The sequence below is a fragment of the Pelophylax lessonae genome (genome assembly GCF_965119305.1).
Source record: "Pelophylax lessonae genome assembly, chromosome: 1".
Taxonomy (NCBI): domain Eukaryota; kingdom Metazoa; phylum Chordata; class Amphibia; order Anura; family Ranidae; genus Pelophylax; species Pelophylax lessonae.
The window spans coordinates 142143445-142164317 of NC_138768.1; the positions used below are offsets into that span (position 1 = coordinate 142143445).

General features: G+C 42.6%; 1 protein-coding gene across 1 annotated transcript in view; it reads left to right on the forward strand.

Moving 5' to 3' along the window:
* The window catches only part of MSH3 (mutS homolog 3), a 429495-nt gene that overhangs the window by 62777 nt on the left and 345845 nt on the right, over positions 1 to 20873 (forward strand). Inside the window, 2 exon segments of the mRNA XM_082257605.1 lie at positions 261 to 398; positions 4781 to 4947. Of these exon segments, the coding sequence (XP_082113731.1) occupies positions 261 to 398; positions 4781 to 4947 (305 nt within the window).

The following is a 20873-nucleotide window of genomic DNA, read 5'->3' on the forward strand; positions in this document are numbered from 1 at the left end:
TCACAGTGCAGGGTCTGGGAGGGGACCTGTAAGTGAAAGTGTAACAGAGAAAGATCACGCCTCTCCACAAAGGCTGAACTGTGCTATATAGCAGAGCAGTGTCAATTGTAGGACTGGATGAGCAGAAATGCATACATGCATACAACAAAAAGGTTTGTTTTTCATTCAGGTATTTAGTGGTTTGCTTTAAAGAATTGAGGAAACCGAAGGACACTTATACGTACTTAATTTGTTAACCTTAACTCTGTGTACATGTGAACCCTTTGATAAACATTGATGATTCGCTTGAGGTTGAGACAGTCACAGCCGAGTGCCCAAACAGCTACCTTTTATGTATCTCTGAAAATCTGGAGAAATCCAAAAACAAGAAATCTGACGGGCCACTATTTGGTCTAGTGGTAAGATTATATTTTCTTTTTTATCTGTAAAGAACACCAGAATAAGGGATTGTTCACACACAGTGCAGTGACTGGAGTTTTTTTTTTCATTACTGGATAAACTCCAGTCACCACTAAGGCACATAGAACATAATAGGTTTTTTGTGTGCCCCGTCCACACTGCAACACAGCCCATATGTGTGTTGCAATAACCTGGGAAAAATGTAGACATGCTGCACACAGGCAGACACTACATGTCACCGCACAGTAGCTGAACACACCATGCTGCTGTATGGAGGCATGCAGCATCACTTTGTGCACTTCAAATTAACTAACAAATGTTTTGGGCTGGGGGGGTGGTCGAGGAAAGACGGGGCTTAAGGGAGGAGGGGGGGAAGGAGAAGGCATTAAAAGAGATGAGGCAGTACAGTTAGAAATATACTCGGTATCCAAAAAATCCCAAAGTATACAGCTGGTGGCATCTCTGCCTCAAACAGGCCCTGTGCCTCCACCCAGCCGTCCCAAATTTTTTCGAATTTCGCTGGACAGTTTTTGGCTTAGATAGGTAAGCTTAAATAGGGGAATTAACTGCTGCTTTCCAGCCAGAAAACGTAGGTGGGATTGGCAATTTCCATCGTAGCAATATTTGCCTTCTAGCATGATAAGTTGAGAAGAAAACAAACAACTTTTGTATGTTTAGAGGTCTACACTAAATCAGTGAGTTCTAGCAGCAGTATCAGTGGGTCCATGGGAACAGACGGGTTACTAACTACATTGATACTATCCAATACTCCAGCCCAAAGGGGATGTAACTTTAAACAATACCAGAACATGTGGGTAAACGTGCCCTTGGCCATATCCTTTTCAGCCAGTCATTGAAGGGTATAATACACTCGAAGGCTAAAGTTCAATTGTATAAAGAAAACTGGCAGAGATCATGGTAGGGACATGTTGCAGAAGAGTCATCCCACTCATTTTCCAACAGGGAAGGGAATGTCCATGTGCCATTTGTTATACAGGGACTCTATTCTAGTAGATGTCAAATGGGATAGTGCAGGACAAAAGTTTAGGCAAGTTTGAACTCTATAAACATACTTTCCAGGGGATCAGTTGTTTATAGTAGGGGAGGATGATACTTGAGCCGCAATCACGTGACACAAATGCAAAAAACTGAAAAACATCCAATCAGGCAGGTGGAGATAGTCAGGCAAATGAGAAGTGGAGCTTGGTCCAAAATACCCCTAGGCAGAATGGAAATCTCCCTGACCCTAGCTAGAAGTGGAGGCATGAGATAGCAAAGATCAATCGTATACATTGTCCTATGCGAGGCCAAATGGCAGATAAAGGCTCTGGTCTGCAGGTCCTTCTACTGCCACATGTCTATGAACTAATAAAGCTCCGCCCAATTGGATAGGTCTGGGACTCTGCAGGCTTCCAGATGTAATATATCTACACTAGAATGAGGCGTAAGATTGAAGAAGAAAAGGGTACGAAGCCAAGAGCGGGCTCATTGATGGAATTGCCTAATTTAGCGGTCGCTGTAATTTAGCGGTTGCTTTATTTATTTATTTTTTTTTCTCATTTTATGCTTTTTTACCTTCATTTTTACTTGGTTATCCTGTCAGTAACACAGTTCCTGTTTTAGGGTGTCCAATCTGGGGGAACAAAGGAGACCCCTTTTGGACAGCTGCATTATCAATCTGGGGAGAGGGTTAGATGAACTAAAAACAAGATGGGCTTGACTAAAAAAATAACTCCAACAGTCGAACTCCAGCTAACAATTTTTAAGTAGTTAAAGTAGAACTATAGGCAATATTTGTTTTCCATTTTAGATATAGTAAGATAGGGTTGTAACCCCTTGTAAGGTTTATTTTTGCCATCTGTGCCCCATTGGGGAGATTTACCTTCCCTTCCTGTCCCATAGCCAAAGCAAGAAGTGAGGGGAAATCCCTGCAAATTAACAGAATCCCTTGAGGAACCCTAGGTCACCAGAACCAGTGTTTCCCATTGGTTGATTTTTCCCTCTATTCTCTTCTGGGATCAACTCGATATTTAGCATTTTCCTTCACTTTTAATGATGATGGTAAACGGGACAAATAGATGGGGTGAATCTCCTAACAGGGGGCCACAGACAGCAATTAAACCCTGGCAGGTGTTCTAATCCATCTCCACTCTCCAAAGCTAAAATTATTTTTGGCTTTTGTTCCACTGTAAAGCAACACAGTTTTTTTTTTCCCCCCCTTTTGGAATAAAGGTTTTACATAAAAGAATAAAAGCTGAAGTTAAAAAATAACAGACTTACTGGCAGGCAGTGCTGTATCTTGGCCTAGGCCAACAAGGCCCAGGCCTAGGGTGGCATTTTGCAGGGAGGGCAGCAAAAAAGCTGCACCCTGCACGAAAAAAAACCAGCCTCATCCCGACTCCTGTACAAAAAGGGTCCCCGCCGGCTTGCGCTACACTTTTAGTATAGTGCCAGCCTTATGGGGCAAATTGGGCCAGAGAGCAGGGTCCACGGGGCAAATCTGTCTGGCACCCCCATAAAGCAGTTATGCTACTACCTGCCGGTATGATAATACCGACAGGTGAGGACATTCGGACAGACCGCAGGCTGGTGAAATAATCCTATGGTTACAATCAGTGGCAGCAAAGACAAGTCCAAATATCTTAAAAGAAAGGAGTAATCTCACTAATCCCGTGACATAAGGCTGCACTGATGGCCACTGATGAGGTGGCATTGAAAAGCTGCATTGATAGGCTGCACTGATGGACACTGATAGGCTGCGCTGATGGGCACTGATAGGCTGCGCTGATGGGCACTGATGAGGCGGCACTGATAAGCTGCACTTATAGACTGCTCTGGTGGCCACTGATGGGGTTGTAAAGATATGCTGCACTAATGGGCACTGATAGACTGTGGTTGTGGTCTGTGGTTTACGGATGATAGGGCGGGTAACAGGAAGGGGTGTGGCCTTTACAGGAAAGGGTGGGTCATATTTAAATGAGGGGATGCCCAAGTTTAGTCAGGCCTAGGGCAGCACAAAACCTAAATACACCACTGCTGGCAGGATCACCGAGTAAAAATAAAGGAAAATCTTTATATCGATTTTTGCACTCCTGTAAGATTTACCTTAGAGCCCCTCTGACTGTAAATCTATTTTTCTTAAAAGTTTACCGATAGCAAGAAATTGATGTGACAACCGTTGTTTGTAACACTGTTTATTGGAGTTCACTGTCTAGCTCTTAATCTTTTATATACCTCTTTTATATCTAATAAAGAGTTTATTGGATTAAAATAAATAAATAAATAAAGGAAAATAATGGGTGTGAAAAAAGAAAATTAAAGTTTAAAAAAAAAAAGGAATTGAATGAAGCGAATGCATCCAAGAAAGTGATAGTAAAACTGCACTGCATTCCAGCACATTATTACAGACTTGCCTTTTAAACAGAGGCCTCCACTGGCGTGCGGTCACCACTTGGGGTGCATTCATCTTCACCCGGTCTTCTTTCCAGGTTTGTGCTCTCTGGTCATTTGGCTTGGCCGCGATGACGTCACTCCCGCGCATGCATACGGGAGTCATGATTGTTGTGGCACAGCGTTCCCTGCTGAATGCACAGTGCACTGCATGTGTGCTGGTACTGAAGCAACTGTGAATATCTCTTAAACTGCACGTCTACAACTATGCATTATTGTAAGCTTACCTTTTTAGGTACAAGCTAAAAAAAAAAAAAGTTTACTACCACTTTAAGTTACTCCTGTAGATCTTTTTTTAGGGTTTGGTTGGGTGAAACTGGAATACATGAAAAGGAACACAAAGCACCTCCTGATGGTTGGAATTAACACATTTGCAAAATGTCATATTGCAGAGAGATCTGTGAATGAATGAACTACACGTATTGTCTGCCACTGAAGCAGATGGACTTGTAGTTCCCAATGAAACACAAGGACAATGATACCTGCACTCGTAGTCTGTTGACATATCCTCCAGCTATCTAAAGCTGGATACACACTATACAACTTTTGTGGTTAGATTTCCTTTAGATTTACCTTCAATTGTGTAGTGCAAGGGCCTGCCTGATTGCATACAAATTGAAAGTGTTTAAGTTTGACCTCATATTATATGGTGTTGGAAAATCTAAAGACAATTGTATAGTGTGTATGGCCCATTAGTGAAAGCCCATACCTCTATATGGACAGAGAGCTTGAGAAACAGTCTACAGGAGTCTGCTGTCAGTGGGTTACAAGTGCAACGCTTTGCAAAAAAAAATTTAAATGCATATCTTTTTAAAGTTGGACTTAGCCTGTAAGATACTTTAGAAATGTATTCTGATCCTTCCAAAAATAAATTAATATAATACACTTTTTCTTGCGTTTTTTATAAAGACATTTTTTTCTTCTGGCACAGGCTGTTCAGCCTTCTACAGGAGAGGTAATATTTGACAACTTCCCTGACTCTAAGTGCTGCTCTGAACTGGAGACTAGAATACTTCGCTTACAGCCAGTAGAAATCCTGCTTCCTTCTGACATTTCTGATGGAACTGAAAAGCTGATCAGTAGCATCACAACGGCATGGTAGGTGCTAGATTGTATGTACGTACTGGATAGGAATGCATGTGTAATGATAAATGTATCATTTTTGCTTTGGCTTCAAGTTTTGTTTTCAATAAAATATTTTTATATTTAATATTGAGCATATATCTTCGTAGATTAATCTTTTTATTAACATTGTTTAATTTGTGTTATAGCTGTTTATATTAATGGGTGGTGGGTAACTTAAAGTATTTTTCAGGTTTTTATTAGTGTTAGTGTCTGTGCCCCATGGGAAGATTCACCTTTCTATTTTTCCTGGTGAACATATTCACTGAGACAGTTGATGTGAAATCCAACATTTTTGTTGTCACCAGAACAAAAGGTGAACAAGAGTAGGAAATATCTTCCAATGTGGACCCTTGTTTGTAAAGAATTAATCTCCGTTCCAGTTGCAAATTCAGGATTGGAAGTAAAGTATGTTTTCCCAGATGGGACACAGAGCAAAACATACTCTTCCCTACTTTAAAACTAAACCAACTCCAGCTTAAAATCATTAATCATAATAACAATAATAATGGTTTGGCCTATTCAAGTTTAAAAAAGAATGTTTGGTGCTGTCCCCCAAATGCTTTCATTCCTGGGCCTGGTGGTTTAATGATGCCCACCTGTGACGTCACAAAAACATTTTTTTGTCTAGAACATTCAACCTGGCCAATAAAATGGCTTGTTGTTGGTTTAAGCATTTAAAAGCTAAAATCATGCAATTGATAAAATCAATTTATGTTAACTCCTATAAAAACAGTATACAGTGGCGTTTCAGATAAATTGGCTTTCTCTGTACATAACTTGATCTTTTGATACAGCTTGAAGAAGATGTGAAACGATGCACGAAGTCCATCAGTAGTAGTAGTATGTAGACTGAAAGCCATATACAGTGCCAATTTCCAACATGTACTCTAGAGGGCACTATGGTACAGTAAACCTCTGTACATATTATTGGTTGAATTTGCGGCTTTTTTCAACCTAACCATGTAACATACAGATGGCATCATTTATAACACAAAATGTACAGATCCATTGCAAAATGTTGTTGACGGTGTCTTTTGAAATAAATTATAACTATTGGCTCGTTCTTCAGCTTATGTTATACAAACAATTGAAATCATTTCAAAAGATTTAAGTTCACTTGGCATCCATTTTGTTATGTTTGGAAGGGCAATCTCTATGTGTATATAAACTCTTTTTGTATAGTAAAGTAGTATTACTTTCCCTCTTCCATTGATATGGAGTAAATGGAATTACTTTTAAACAAAGTTTGGCTTTAAGCTTTTTTGGCTGCAAATAGTGTTTCTTGCAGGAAAATGATAGATATAAGGGTTCTTTCACACAGGCAATGTCCCCTTTATTTTGGGTATCAGCAGATCCCCTGCTGAATCAGAGCAGAACAGGACCGATGTCACTTCTTTAACATCTGTGCCCGATCAGTTTTTTGTCCGTATTGTGACATTGGACTGTGGTGGACCCGTGTTGCCTCTATGAGCTGCCGCATGTAAACATGCTTGTGTCCATTTACATCAGGCTACCTCCAATTCGTCACGTTTAGGTCCAGTTAAATGGAAATGAATGCAGGCCTTTTTACTTTTTTTTTTTTTTTTCTAGACCTGGACAGGCATGGAGGTAGGCGGATGTAAACTGCACAAGTCTGATTACGTCAACCTCCCCTCTTCATAGACCTGTATGAAGCTTCCGACTAGGTCCACCTGAGAAACTGACTGGTGGACCTGATTGGAAAACTCATCTGAAAGGTCCTTTAGTATTTAGATAAAAGATATTACATTTTCCCAAAATACAAACCTTTGAGTCTAGAGCCACTGGGGGAACCAATATCACACTTGAGTAATATCTGACAGTTCCCTGCAGTAGTCTTGGATTTTTGGACATTAATAAATTAAATTATATGAAGGAGCTTTCTGGCATTTGTTGCACAAAGTGCTGGAAATAAATATTTTACAACTGCGGATGTCTGTAAGGTAAGTTTGGTGTATGATATAAAATAGAGTTTACCTGAGAATTTGAATTTGTTTATCAGTTATTACAGCTTGATCCCATTTTTCTCCATCCAATGTGTCTTCGATTGACCTTCCAGGATACTTTGTTAAGGTAGCAATGTGAGCCTTTGGAGTCCATAATTGTTGATATTGGTTGAAATGATCTTAGGGAAAGCAGAATTTGTTAAAATGTTTGAGGGGATTATTATGAAGTTCTACAGGTAGTGATGAAAATTGTTGCTGGGTTGAGTGTCTAAGTTGAAATACTACCTTCAATAACGTGGCCTATATTCATGATTCTCAATTTGAACAAGTTTTCTAGGCTTGATATAATATGAAATTCAGTAAGAATTAAGTTATTGTAAAGAGGTGAATGTTTTCGTACAAGAATAGAATACTCATTTTAACCATTGATGCGTCCCATATTTTTAGGGCTCGTTGACACAATACATGCATGAGAACTGATGGCAAAACCGTGCAAATTTTGGCAAAACTGTACAGATTTCACTTGCAGAGACATCAGTTTGCATCAGTTGTCATGCACATTGCAGTGAGTTTTTATGCATGTTGACATCAGTTTTTATGTGCCCTGTTCACACTTATGTTGATGTTGTGTCAGTTTTTTTCCCTGTGCAGAAAACTGCATACACGTTGCAGATTCCTGCACAGAAAAAAGTCTGCACGTTGTGGTGTAAACAGGGCACCTAGAGAACTATTTTTTTTGTGACATCTCTGCACCATGGCGTGAACGAAGTCTTAGAAACAGTAATACCTTAGTTTGCAAGCATTATTCATTCCAGAAGCATGCTCGTCTTTCAAAACACTCGTAAACCACGTTACTCGTAAACCAAAGTTTTACTATAGTAATTTCCCTGACAAATTTTGGGGATCTGGCCCTTAAAACTATTCGTAGCTATATATAAGCGGACAGAGAACTTGGCTGCCCCTGGTATAGTGAGTAGGTGCAAAAACCTAAGTGCCTATACAGTGATGTTGAAGTGTTGGCATGTTGTGTAATTAATATTATTATACAGGCTTTATATGGCACCAACAGTTTTTACGCAACGCTTTTGTATAGAGACTCTGATCAAGAATAGCCAGACCTCATAGACCTAAGGGTTTTAAAATGGTTGTTCAATTTGTTTTCGTTTTTCCCATATATAAACGGTTTGAGGAAAGAGTATTATGCAGGTTGGAGAGTGCCACATGATGTATAAAATTTTGGAGAGCACTCTCTATAGAAATCGCCTTCTCTCTCTTGAGCTCCTGGGGCCTTTTGCGTCATGCTTTCGTCCTCCCCTTACCTCCTTATTGCTTCCCTTATTTCTAGCCCCCACTTTTTTTCCTCTTTCTCTCCCCCTTTTTTCCTTTTTCTCTCCCCTTCTCTCTTTTGTTCATGGACGGAGACAACTCCTGATTCTTCTAAACCATTGGGTTTTACTGCCCCTACAAGAGTAGGACACTAGGCAGGAAAAAGCTTGACTACGCCTATGGGCAGCCCCAGGGGGTATACAGCCACTCTCAGTCAGGAGTAAGAACCTAGTTCCTTGTTGGGATCTCTGGTCCTGGCAATTTTTTTCCTTTTTTGAATGGAACTTTTTCTTATCTTTATTTTGTTCCTGTGAGAATCTGCTATCAACTTCCAGACTGGGCGACGGACTGGATAATCCAGATCCAAAGGATCCCCCTAGTCTGGCCAGCGAGCGCGCATAGGCCTTAGCTCCTCGCTAGGGCAGCCGCGACATAGCCCCACTGGACGGGGGGCTGGCCTGCGAGTTAAACGTCTTGCAAGGGTGCATACGACCTGGCCTTGGTCTGAGGCGCAGCATTCCTACTGGCCGACAGCCCCCCTATTCCAATAAAGCAGTGGTCTGTCAGGAGCGGTGCCAACCCTGTTCCTGGTATGGTAAGTAGCTGTCTCCCCTCTACCTCTGGAGGGTTTTGAGGTGGATGTGGGCCTCTCCTTGGGACAGTGGGACCCTCAGACCCCCCCCCCCCCAGCCCCCTCTAAAATGTTGGTGGTCACTGTGGGTGATCTCGACCTGGCTTTTGCCAAATGCTCTTAAGGGGGGCTTGTTGGGGTTGCTGCTTGCCGGGTTTTTCCAGCTGTTTTTCCGTTTTAGCATCTGCCCTCCCCTCTGCTGCCCCTGGGTGGTCGGCTCCACTAGGGTTCGCGCCCAAGCAGCTAGGCATCCACGAAAATTTAGGCCTAGTCGGGCACCTTTGTTGGGGGGGGGGGGCCCAGTGAGACCCCCGCTCTTCCTTTTGGGCATTTGCCTTTTCCTCCGAGCGGCTGGTCCGCACCAAAAATTTAGGCCACGGCTTGCAGCCTACTAGGCGCCTCCCTTGGAAGGGTTGGCACCGTGGGGGTGGTTAATTTTTTGATGGCAACCATGCCGCCACTATTGTGTAGGACACCTGCCCTTTTTAGCACTGCGGGATCATCAAGGATCCCTGTCTGCGCCCCGGTGGGCGGCCCCCTTAAGGGGGCTATTTCTTGTTGTGTGGGCCTTTTATGGAGGGGTGGAGGGGCTCGAAGGGCAAGCCACCACCCCCCCCCCCCCCCCGTTTTTTTTTTTTTTTTTGCGGAGTCCAGCAGTAGGTGGTCTATTTGTGGGCCCTTGATCCGCGTCCTGTTGCGCGATCTAAGTCAGCGGCTCTCCCTTGCTTGTTATGTTTTTCCGGGTGAGCTTAGTATTTAGCACCCCACCCCTCCCCTGTCTCACCTGTCGTCAGATCTTGGTCTGGCCCTGTTGCTGCGGACATGGCCCACCCTGCAGGGTTGAGCCATGCTCCCAGTTCTATATGATGGTGAGGATGCTTCCTCCACTCCGGTGGTTGGCAAGCACAGGTTGTTGCACTGATTACATCTGTACGGGCAGTTTGGCATTGGAGGATGCAGCTTTAGTTGCTGTGGAGGGGACCTTTCCTTTTGACGCCTTCAAGCCATCTCGTGAGGCACGGTGTTCCTTTTTATATTCTATTCTGAAGGTCTTTATGTATAAAGCTGGGAGTGTCCAATTGCCCATAGTCCTTTCCTACTTGCCTTGCGGTAGGTTCCCATTTTATCAGTCACCTCAGGAGTGGCCCTTCGGTGTGTTATTTGACTAACTTGCTGGTCTGCGACCCAGATTCCTCAGACTGCCTTATACGGTCACCCCTCTTTTAGGGGTATCGCCTGTTCTGAGCTTTGCTGGATGACATCATTAAGGGTCTCTCAGGGGGAAGAGTACTTTTTCCGCAGGCGCTCAAGGGCAAGGAGACCGTGGTAGAAGTGGTCCACTTTTCTCGGCTCATAAGAAGCCTTTTGTCGTCCATTAGGCACTCGAGACAAGGGGTTAAACTTCTTCAGGGTTTCTACTGGAGGTTCCAAGAGAACCTGGTCTCGCAAGCCTAGAGCTGGATCTTCCAGACCTGTGGACAGGCTTCCACAGCATGAAAGGGTGCACTTACACGTATCTGGGTGGGGGGGGATGACTTTGTTGGTTCTGGAACCGTGGACCTCCCTAGTACAGGTCAGGTGGGTCCACAAAATTATCTGGTCCGGTTACTAGATAGAGTTCCGGTCTTATCCTTTGGTAAGGTTTTTTCCTTTTAATCTGCACGGTAGCGGCATCCCTGCATCTGGTGGATTTTCTTGCTTCTATCGACATTAAGGACGTTTACCCTTACATTCCACTATGTGCGGGTCACCAGCACTTCCTCCGCTTTGCCATGGGCGAGGAGTATTATCAGTTGGTGTCGTTACCCTTTGGTCTCCCCCTCCGCTCCTTGGGTCTTCACGAACGTGCTTGGGCACGGTGTTGGCTTTGTTGCATCAGCAGTGGATCGTGGTACTGAGGTACCTGGTATGAAGAACACCTGAAGAAACAGTAGTGCTGGCAAGAGCAGAGGCATTCCAGTAATGGAAAATAAACTAAGATCCCACAGATCTCCATCCTAGAGAGTGACATAGACCAACTGCCATTTATCTCCCACTGAAAGATGGGAGATTATCTTGGCTGAAAGAGAATTCAGAGAGTAGTGGTTAAAAATTCTTACTCTGAGTGGTGTATAAGGTTCAGTGTTGGGACCCTTTACTTTTTAATATCTTTATAAAGGATATAGGGTCTGGGATTAAAAGTACCATTTCAGTCTTTGCAGATGACATCAAGCTTTGCAGTGGAATAACTTCCTTACAGGATATCCCCAACTTACAAGCTGATCTCAATGCACTGTTTCATTGAACAACTATGTGGCAAATGAGGTTTAATGTTGATAAATGTAAAGTTATGCACTTTGGGGCTAAGAATATGCATGCATCATACATACTAGGTGGAGTAGAACTGGGGGAATCCATAGCGGAGAAAGATCTGGGTGTTCTGGTAGATCATAAGCTTAATAGCATAAGCTTAATAGCATGGTTTCCAAAAGCAAGCAAAGTCCTTTCTTGTATTAACAGAGGCAATCGCTCCAGAGATATCATTTTTGCCCCTGTACAAATCATTAGTAAGACCTCATCTGAAACATGCAGTTCAGTTTTGGGCAGTTCTTAAAAAGGATATCAGGGAACTGGAGAAAGTGCAGAGAAGGGCAACCAAACTGATAAGAGGCATGGAGGAGCTCCGCTATGAGAGAAGATTAGAGGAACTGAATTTATTCTCCCTTGAGAAGAGGAGATTAAGGGGGGATATGATCAACATGTATAAATACATAAGGGGTCCATATAGTGAACTTGGTGTTGAGTTGTTCACTTTAGGGTCAACACAGAGGACAAGGGGGCACTCTTTACATCTAGAGGAAAACAGATTTAGTCTCCAAATACGGAAAGGTTTCTTCACCGTAAGAGCTGTGAAAATGTGGAATAGACTCCCTCCAGAGCTGGTTCTGGCTAGCTCACTAGATTGCTTTAAAAAAGGTCTGAATTCTTTCCTGGGTGTACATAATTCCTCTGGATCATCTGCGGGTATAGGATTGTGTATATGGGATTGTATGGTTGGGTTTTCAATACTGTTTTTTTTTTCTTTTCTTTTTGTTGGTTGAACAAGATGGACTTGTGTCTTTTTTCAACCTAACTATGTAACTACTGTAGGTGCATGCTTTAGGTGTTTAGTTAAAATTGATAATGAAGCATAAACAAGCCTATTTGCCTCAAAGATTAAATCTGTTCAGTGTACTGGAAAGTGCATGAGCATAAAGTATTTCTCTTGGTCCTTCATGATGTTTTGTTAATTGATCTGTAGTTCCTTTCGCTGTTGTGGATATAATCCAGCATGGTCAGATAGGCCTGTATCAAAGGACTTGTGTTTGTTTCAGACAGGTTTTGCATTCTCATACATGTCTATGGTTTTTCTCCCCCACAGCAGCTATTTATTTTATTTTTTTTTAATCAGTGACGTCATTAATTTACAGAAATCTGTAAATTAATAAAATATATAAATAATCAAATAAACTACATGTCCCTCCTTCACCATGGCAGGCGTACTTGTTGTTCTCAATAGAATACAAGTGCGGTAATGAGCGCACACTTAGTCAAATGACACCTCCTCCAGCTCTGCAACTGAAAGTCCTTACCTCTGTACAGGCATAGAGATGGAGAAAAGGTCTGCAGGAGCCTGGCTTTGCACCTGCAACCAACTGATTGCAGCTGTAGTGCATTGCAGACTTTTGTGGGGAAAAAATGCACATTGCAAATATGTGTTCATTTAATATTAGTTTTCTTCTAAAAGATAGTTTTAGCCTTGTTAAACTGATGCCAGCAACACAGCACAAAGTCTTTTGGCACAGACCCTTTGTCCATGTGTCTTAACCTTCACCTTTGTTCTGATTTTTCATAAATGCTATCCGCACAGAGCTGGGCCTGTGTTCCTATTCTGCAAGAACATTACATTTCTTTACTATGACTTATTTCTGGAATATACCATTGCCTGTCAACCCAAAGTCGTTGTAAAATCAAAAGCTGTTTTACCCTAATACATTCTGTGCATTAACCACTTCAGCACGGAAGGTTTACCCCCTTCATAAACCAGGCCATTTTTTGCAATACGGCACTGTGTTATTTAACTGACAATTGCGCGGTCGTGCGATGCTGTACACAAATAAAATTGATGTCCCTTTTTCCCCACAAATAGAGCTTCCTTTTGGTTTTTTGGGCTATAAACAAAATGACAATTGTGAAACAAAAACCCAGTATTTTTTTATTTTATGCTATAAAACGCATCCAATAAAAAAAATGTACATTGATTACGCTTTCATGGCTAATGACATTAGAGATAAAGGAAAAGAAGCCGTTGAGCGGCTTTTTGGGAGACTTCGTTATCTTCTCTATTGCCCCTTGGGAATATTTCCCCCTCCGGGAGCCGAGAGCCAGGGGAAACGGGTTTTCTTGGGGAAACCGGTTTTGGCACAACAACGGCACCTGGAAGAAGCCAGGTAGAAAATGTTGCACATGTGAGGGACCTTGCGGGCATTGGACTGTTGGAACATAGGTCATCTACACATACACTCTTTGGTGTATCTAATACGAACGAGGAACGCAGTTTGCTGGTGTATTGTATCTGGTGCCGTTTGTCTGACTCGAGGGAACGACTTCCCAGGGATCTGGATACTGCTGCCAATTAAATCAAACGAATGAGACCGGCCTTTAATAGGGGGTCACTACATATAGGGTAAGCGTGGTGACACCTTTGCAAATTTTTCATCACTATCCATGGATCTTTCAGTGTCTGATGGGACTGTTTACATGGACTTTTTTACTATGTTCATTTGCTAATCACTATCAGCGCTGCACTTTTTGATTTTATGTTTATGCAATCCAGTGTCTGGATTGTGTACAGCTGCTGACAATTTATGTAGATTTACAATTAAACACCGTACAGGAGGAAGATATTTTTTTAAAACATAGACATTTAGGATTATTTACAGTAAACTTATCACTCTGATATGTGTTAAAAAAAAACCCTGGAATATTTAGGTTTTATGGGTATGTACTGTGCTCGTGTCTTTAGTAGAAAGAAAAGAATACTTTTTGAGCTCTTCTGAAGTGGGTGTAGACTGAATTCCCATATGTGGGCTGCAGGATAATTAACATGCTGAAATAAAAATATAGGCTGCTATCTGCCTTCTCTTTGATTTGCTTGGCAGTAACAGTGCGTGGCGACAGTTTCTAAAGTTGGGGATTTTGTTATAAATTGTCCTCATTTTTTTATTAGCTGGAAATGTCAGATGAATTCTTTTGAGCTTAATGGTGCTGTAAAGAGGTTTTGGAAACCTGTGTAGAATACATGCGCTTTGCTAGAGTTCTTTGGCTTATCTTTACACTTGAGGTTTAGGTAAAATTAGACAGTTGAGCTGCTTTTTTGCCACCCCCCCTTCAACCTTGACTGCTTCCCCTAAGTAGCAAAGCAGCTTTGTGACGCAACAAGAATTGTACCTCCTTTTGTGTTCAGGGGGCATTACTGCCTGCCAAATGCAGCCCATTCAAGTAAATGGGGCCATGTGACAACTATCCTGCATACATTTGCGGTGTGGTGGTGTGACCTTTTTAGAAGTTAAAATTGGGAGTGAAGAGGCAACATATTGCCTTATAGTCTCATAGTTGCCAACATTCCCAAAACATTTTTAGGGACACTTTTTTGCAGAAAGCAAGTGTAGGCGGAGCAGTATGTTAATTAGGGGTTTGGCATCCTGTTTCTGGGCGTGTCTGATCTTTTCAAGTAAAATGGGTGTGGCTTAAAAGTAGGGTAAATATTGGGTGTGTCTCAAAGGGGCCGTTAAATAGCCTTTACATTTTTATAGTCCCCCTTTTACCACCAGAGCGGTCTCAGTGCAATGCCTTCAGAGCAGGACCTGCCTGGCTTCTTGTCACTCAAAGACTTCTCCATGAGGATGTCCTCCATGGTCCTGGAGTGGCTCAGCCTCACAGCAGGAAGTCTGATTTTCCTTCAGATACACCCAGAGGACCACCCCCCCCCCCCCCTCCAGCACTATCGCATTCACCAGTCTGCCACCTACGCAGCCCAGCTTTATACCAAGACACGGCTCCTGACCTCACCTCCCTGTATAATGCTGCAACCGGTTCCAGTGATTGGCTGGGCTGCCGCTCCAGCTACGCCCTGTCACAATGTCACATCCCAATGTCTCGGACATTGGCAGATTTTTCGGATTTTGGCTCACATTCCCAGACCGGGACATGGGTCTGATTTCTGGAAAATGTCCCGGGCACATCGGGACACGATGGAGATCTTTAAATCTTGACTGTTGCATTCTAGTGTCACTTTCAGTAGTAGGACACTAGGAACAAAGACAAAAGCAGTTTTGGGGCAGCCCTTACTGGTGACCATTCACCCCCCCCCCCCCCCACCAAAACCTCACTGCTGCTCAATGTTTATTGTCCTGGGATAAGGACCTAAGCTGTGCATCAGCCATGTACCTCGGTGGGGACCTCCAGGCTCTCCCCACGAGGTACATGACTGGTTCACAGCGTGTGCCCTAGGGGTTTCCCATGACCGTCTCAGACCCAGTATTACTCTTTACTGTCAGCTGTTTTATAGTTGGTCGACTCACTCTGTGATATGTGGTTGAAGTAGCATGATTGAGATCCCGGGCATGTGTTTTTAACTTGACAACATTGTCAGTTTTTAGAACCATTTAGTAATTGCCCATTGTTTATGCCTTTATATTTTTGTTATAATTTTTGAAAAGTTTTTTTCAGGGAAAACAATGCATATTGTTCCCCCTTTCTCTCTTGAGAGTTAAGGACTACTGTTGTGTCTTTCCCCTCCTATGTGCAAAACGCCTACTGTGAAAGAGGGGGTCTCACTAGCAACAACACTAGAGTGGCCTTACCATGACCATGTTTATGCTATAAGAAAAAAGTAAAGAAAAAACTTGAAAATATAGTATAAAGCACAATGTTTGCTTTACAAATCTTTCTTTGCTAGCTTTGGCTGCCTAAAAAGTAATTTTTTTTTTTTTTGGTGGAAGATCTTTTTATTGAGTCCCGAACCATTTTAGCGGAGGACAGCCTTTTTAGGTGAATAACCAGCCTCAATGGTAAGTCCCAGTATTGTCATTGGTCAGTCCTCTTTATCATCAAAAGATGAATTCGAGGTTTAAACTCTCCTGACTTTGTGTTATTATGACTTTAGAATGGTGAACTATTTCATGGACCAATTGTAAATTAAAGCCAAAAATTGCACTTAAAGTGACTGTAAAGTCTCATTTTTAAAAAAAATAAAAATGTTATACTTTCCTCCTCTGTGCAGTCGGTTTTTCAGAGTGGCCTGAATCCTCCTCTTCTCAAGTCCCTCTTCTGCTCTCCTGGCTCCTCCCTCCTGGTGAGTGCCCCCACAGCAAGCAGCTTGCTATGGGGGCATCCGAGCGGAGTCACAGCTCCATGTGCAAATTCACACACGGAGCTGCGGCCCGCCCCCCCCCCCTCCCTCCCTCCCTCCTCTCCTGTCTGACTAACTTTGACAGCAGCGGGAGCCAATGGCCCCACTGCTGTGTCTCTGCCATACAGGAGGGAGAGTCCCAGGATGCCCGAGGCATTCCGTGGATATCGCTGGATAGAGAGGGGGCTCAAGTAAGTATTACTGTATTGCACACAGAAGGCTTTTTATCTTAATGCATAGAATGCATTAAGATAAAAAAAACCTTCTGACTTTACAACCCCTTCAACCACTTAAGCACCACCCCACGTACATTTACTGCGGCGGGGCGGCCCTTAAACGCAAAATCATGTACCTGTACTTCATGCCCCTTGGCTCTGGGACCTGCCGATCGTTCATAGGAGAGACAGAACGGTGGTCTGTCTATGTAAACAAGGCAGGCCGCAATTCTGTTACAGAGGGGGAGAGAGATGTCGTGTTCCTGCTAATCAGAAAAACAGTTCTCTCTTCCTACAGTCAGTCCACCCCCCCCCCACAGTAAGAAAGCACACCTAGGGAACACAGTTTACCCTTTGATAGCCCCTGATGTTAACCCCTTCCCTGTCAGTGTCATTTATACAGTGACAGTGGTTTTATCTCTATCGTCCTTTGACAGACGCAGCTCTCAATGCTTCTTCACTATTGGGTTATGTTCCATCTACAGGAGTAGACTAGGCAGTGAACACTTTCACTCGATACGCCTATAGGGGCTTGTTTTAGAGGGTGTTCCAGGCAGTTTTAAAATTCGTTGATTTGACAGGTTTACCTGAAAGGGTAACTCCACTTTCGTAGGGAAAAAAAATCAGCAAAAAAGAAAAAACAATATAGCCTATACAATTGCGACACAAATCATATTGTAATTGAATGTTATTAAAAATTGCCTTTCCTTTTCAATCTGCAGCTGTTGTAATTTTTTGAAAATGCAATTCAATATGGCTGCCTGGAGCTGTTCTGTACACAGAATGTCTACTGACCACACCCCAGAAACATAATTTCCTGCTTGTGTGATTGGCTCACTAATTTTCCCAGAAGTCTGCCTAAGATACCAGTCATATTTCCTGCATCCCCTACAAAAAGATGTAATTTTTGGGGAGATACTCACAATAGGAACACGTCTAAAGGGATGCAGGCCCAGCATATTTCCTCATTAGAGCCCTGCAGCTGCCACGGCTGATAGATAATTATGAAACCACTCCCATTTGACCCACTCAGCACAGATGAACAAACAATGATTTCTTCAGAATAACAAACGGTAGGCATCTGCAACAAATTTTGTTAAAGATTTTGTTAGAATCTTTGCAATGTACATAGATCACCCAGAGGGGAATGTTTTTTTTTTTCTCAAAAGTGGAGTCACGCTTTAACAGTAAAGCTAAAGCAACTTAAAAGGTTACAATTGTTTTTATATTAATGAAAAAAAAAATCACTAAAAGTAGTAATTTAATTAGGTTTACGTACTGTTTGTTCCAAGACTCCTTGTCTATTTCTTCTTTGAGTTTCTGCATCTTGGTTCTTTTTTATATTTATTTCTATTATGTTAAGCAGGTTTCTGACATCCTGTAGATTTTTGTGGTTACTCGGAACAGGAAAGGTTTGGTGTCGCCAGTCACTAGGTGAACCTGCTTCCTGCTTTCCTCCGGTTTCCTGTGAGTGAAGCATCTAGTAATGCCAAGCACTGCAGTCAGCGAGGCCTAATCTGTAATTACCCATTTCTCTCCCAGCACTGTTAATGACTTGGTATTGTGTGCTTTTATTATTGTTGGCTAAAACAAATCAAAATCAGAGGTTTTGAAATGTGACAGGTTTTGGACTAAATGTAGATGTGAATGTGCAGTTATACTGACAGTTCCAAATATTAGTGTTATATTTATAAAGGTTCTCTTATTTCTCATCCATTGAGGGACACTGAAAGTTTTAAACCTCTAGGGTATATTGATGCCGACAGGAGGATTGGACATTGGTAAACAATAAAGCTGTAGAAGGGCCCGAGGTATAAGCAGCAAGCTTGAGCTTCGATTATTGTCCCAAGAGAATGGAGGTTTTTTTTTTTTTTTTTTTTTTTTCCAGCTCTACTGTTTTTTAAAGACTACCTGTGATTTTCTTAACATTTTTTCTTCTTCATGTTTTCCCTTTAGCCAAGACTCTTCTCTAGCCTACTACATGAGGCTTCCCTGCTGATCTGCTGCTAACCAGCAAGTGGTTGTAAACCTTAAAAAAAAAATAGAAAAAAAGTGTACTGGCTTATTAAATTAGTTCAGTGTGATCTGTCGTCTTCATATTATATTTCAGCCTGGCAAAGTTCTAAATTACCTGGTTGATCCTGCCCTGTGCTGCTCCTCCTACAAGTAAACTGACCACACCAGCATAGCAGCCCTTCCATACTAACGTGGTCCATTTAAGTGTTACCGCCATCCTGCTGAAGATACAGGTATGCTATGCAAGAGCACAGCACACCTATATCTTCAGTAGTTAATACATAGCCACACCAAACCCGCCCCCCCCCCCCCATCCGGATTGGTGGCGCATTTCTCTTCAGGAAAAAGTGATGTTATGCCACCGAGGCTGATTGCATTCCATTGCCATGGAAACGCAGAAGCTCAGCGACAACGTAATTTCCTAACATGATGTACCTGCCCCAGCAGTGCATGCACCCACCGGCAGGTCCGTGCATCACTGTAGAAGCAACAACAATCATGTGACCGGCACTTAAGAAAATGGAGAAGCTGAAAGGCAAGTTCTTTGGAAAAAAACAAAGCGCACTATCAATTTAGGCTTAATTCTTCCAGTTAAAAAGAGGATTTTATCAGTATCGAGCTTTACAACCACTTTAAGCCTGGTTTCTGGACTGCATCACATTCAGACTTAACATTGAGGGTCTAGGCTGGAAGTGACCTTTTGGGTACTGGGTTCTGTGTAGGTGCTTTCCAGACTTTGTTATACTTAAGTTTGCTGTAAAGCAGTTTCCAGGTACTGGCCTCACCTACCATTGTCTCTGTGCTTGCTCTGTCTCTGAAGATGTTATTAGTGAGTAGCCCAGTTGTGCTGCTCACTGGGAGCTCCTTCATTGGTCACTCCTGCTGCTCCTATTGCAAAGAGCTATGTGGGACTTAGATCCATTCCTGCTGCCCGGCTACAATGACTTTTCGTTACTTTCAGCCATTCAACCCTCTGGTTACTGGCCCTTACCTGCTTCCAGCTGGCTGAGTTTCATGAGTACTTAAAGACCTTGCCTCTTACCCTGAACCTGTATGCTGCCTAATCGCATTGTGGCTGCAATTTGTCTCGTTCTACACCCAGAGCGGTACACACCTGCCAAACTGGTTGCCCCGATCTCCCGTTCTATAAATGGGTTGGGGCAATGCTGGCATCTTGCCTACTAATGGTGGCAACATTTGCGGTCAGGAGTCATGTTGACTTTTTCAGGCTTTGGAGTTGTCCTTGTCCTCTGACCTCTTGGCTAAAGGTTTTTTTATGACTAAATAGCCCAGGTATTTTCTGACTGAACAAAGAGGCAATAATCGCTTTTCAGATTTTGTATCTGATTTACCCGTAGCCTTATGGGCCATACAAACTATACAATTGCCTTTTAGATTTTTTCCTTTAGATTTACATAAACCATATAATATGAGGTCAAATCTAAACACTTTTTATTTGTATGTAATCTGGCAGGCCCTTGCACTACATAGTTGAAGGTAAATCTGAAGGAAATCTAACCACAAAAGTTGTATAGTGTGTATCCAGCTTTAGTGGCTTCTGATCCGTTGGTCTAATTCTGAGTCATTCAGCTCCATGTCAGATAAGTTTACCCCTGAGGAGTCTCAGTCTGCTCCTATTACTCTTTAAGTTGCAGACACCGATTTCGCTATTGCATCACTGGAAGATCTGTTTGTTCTATTATCGCTGTTCTGAGCCTGGATTCGTATTGGGCCCCTAAGGCAGCAAAGTGTTTACCTTTGCACATAAAAGTGAGCAAATAGCCATGTTTGGTGGCTAGAATAGGAAAAATAGGTGAATAGATTCCCCATTATGCAACTAAGGAGCACGCACAGTAAAGGTATTAATGCAACAGCAAGAGGATCAGCTGCTATTGCATGGACGCAGAAAGCTGAGAGGAACTAAATATCAGGATAAACTAGGAATTTAGTACTTAGTGTTACTATACCAACAACAGTAGAATTTGTCTGTATATGCACTAAAGCATGCTTATTATACTCACTGTGGACCTAAGGGGTAATCCTGTGCATTGTGTAAAAAGGCTGTTTGATCCTATATGCACAAATCCTCCTCTTCTTCCACTGACTCCAAAACATGTCTAGATAAGATAGAGCCTTTGGAGTCAGGCTGCACATGCTCAGTTTGGTGTATATTGCTAGAGAGGTTTTTTTTTTTTTTTTTCTTGGGAGGGTGCATGTGATCAGCACAGGGCCAATTGGCACTGTCCAGACAGAGGGTCAGGGGTCCTGCAGCCCCATAGGACAGCTCAGTGCAGTATAAAAACTCCTACAAGCTT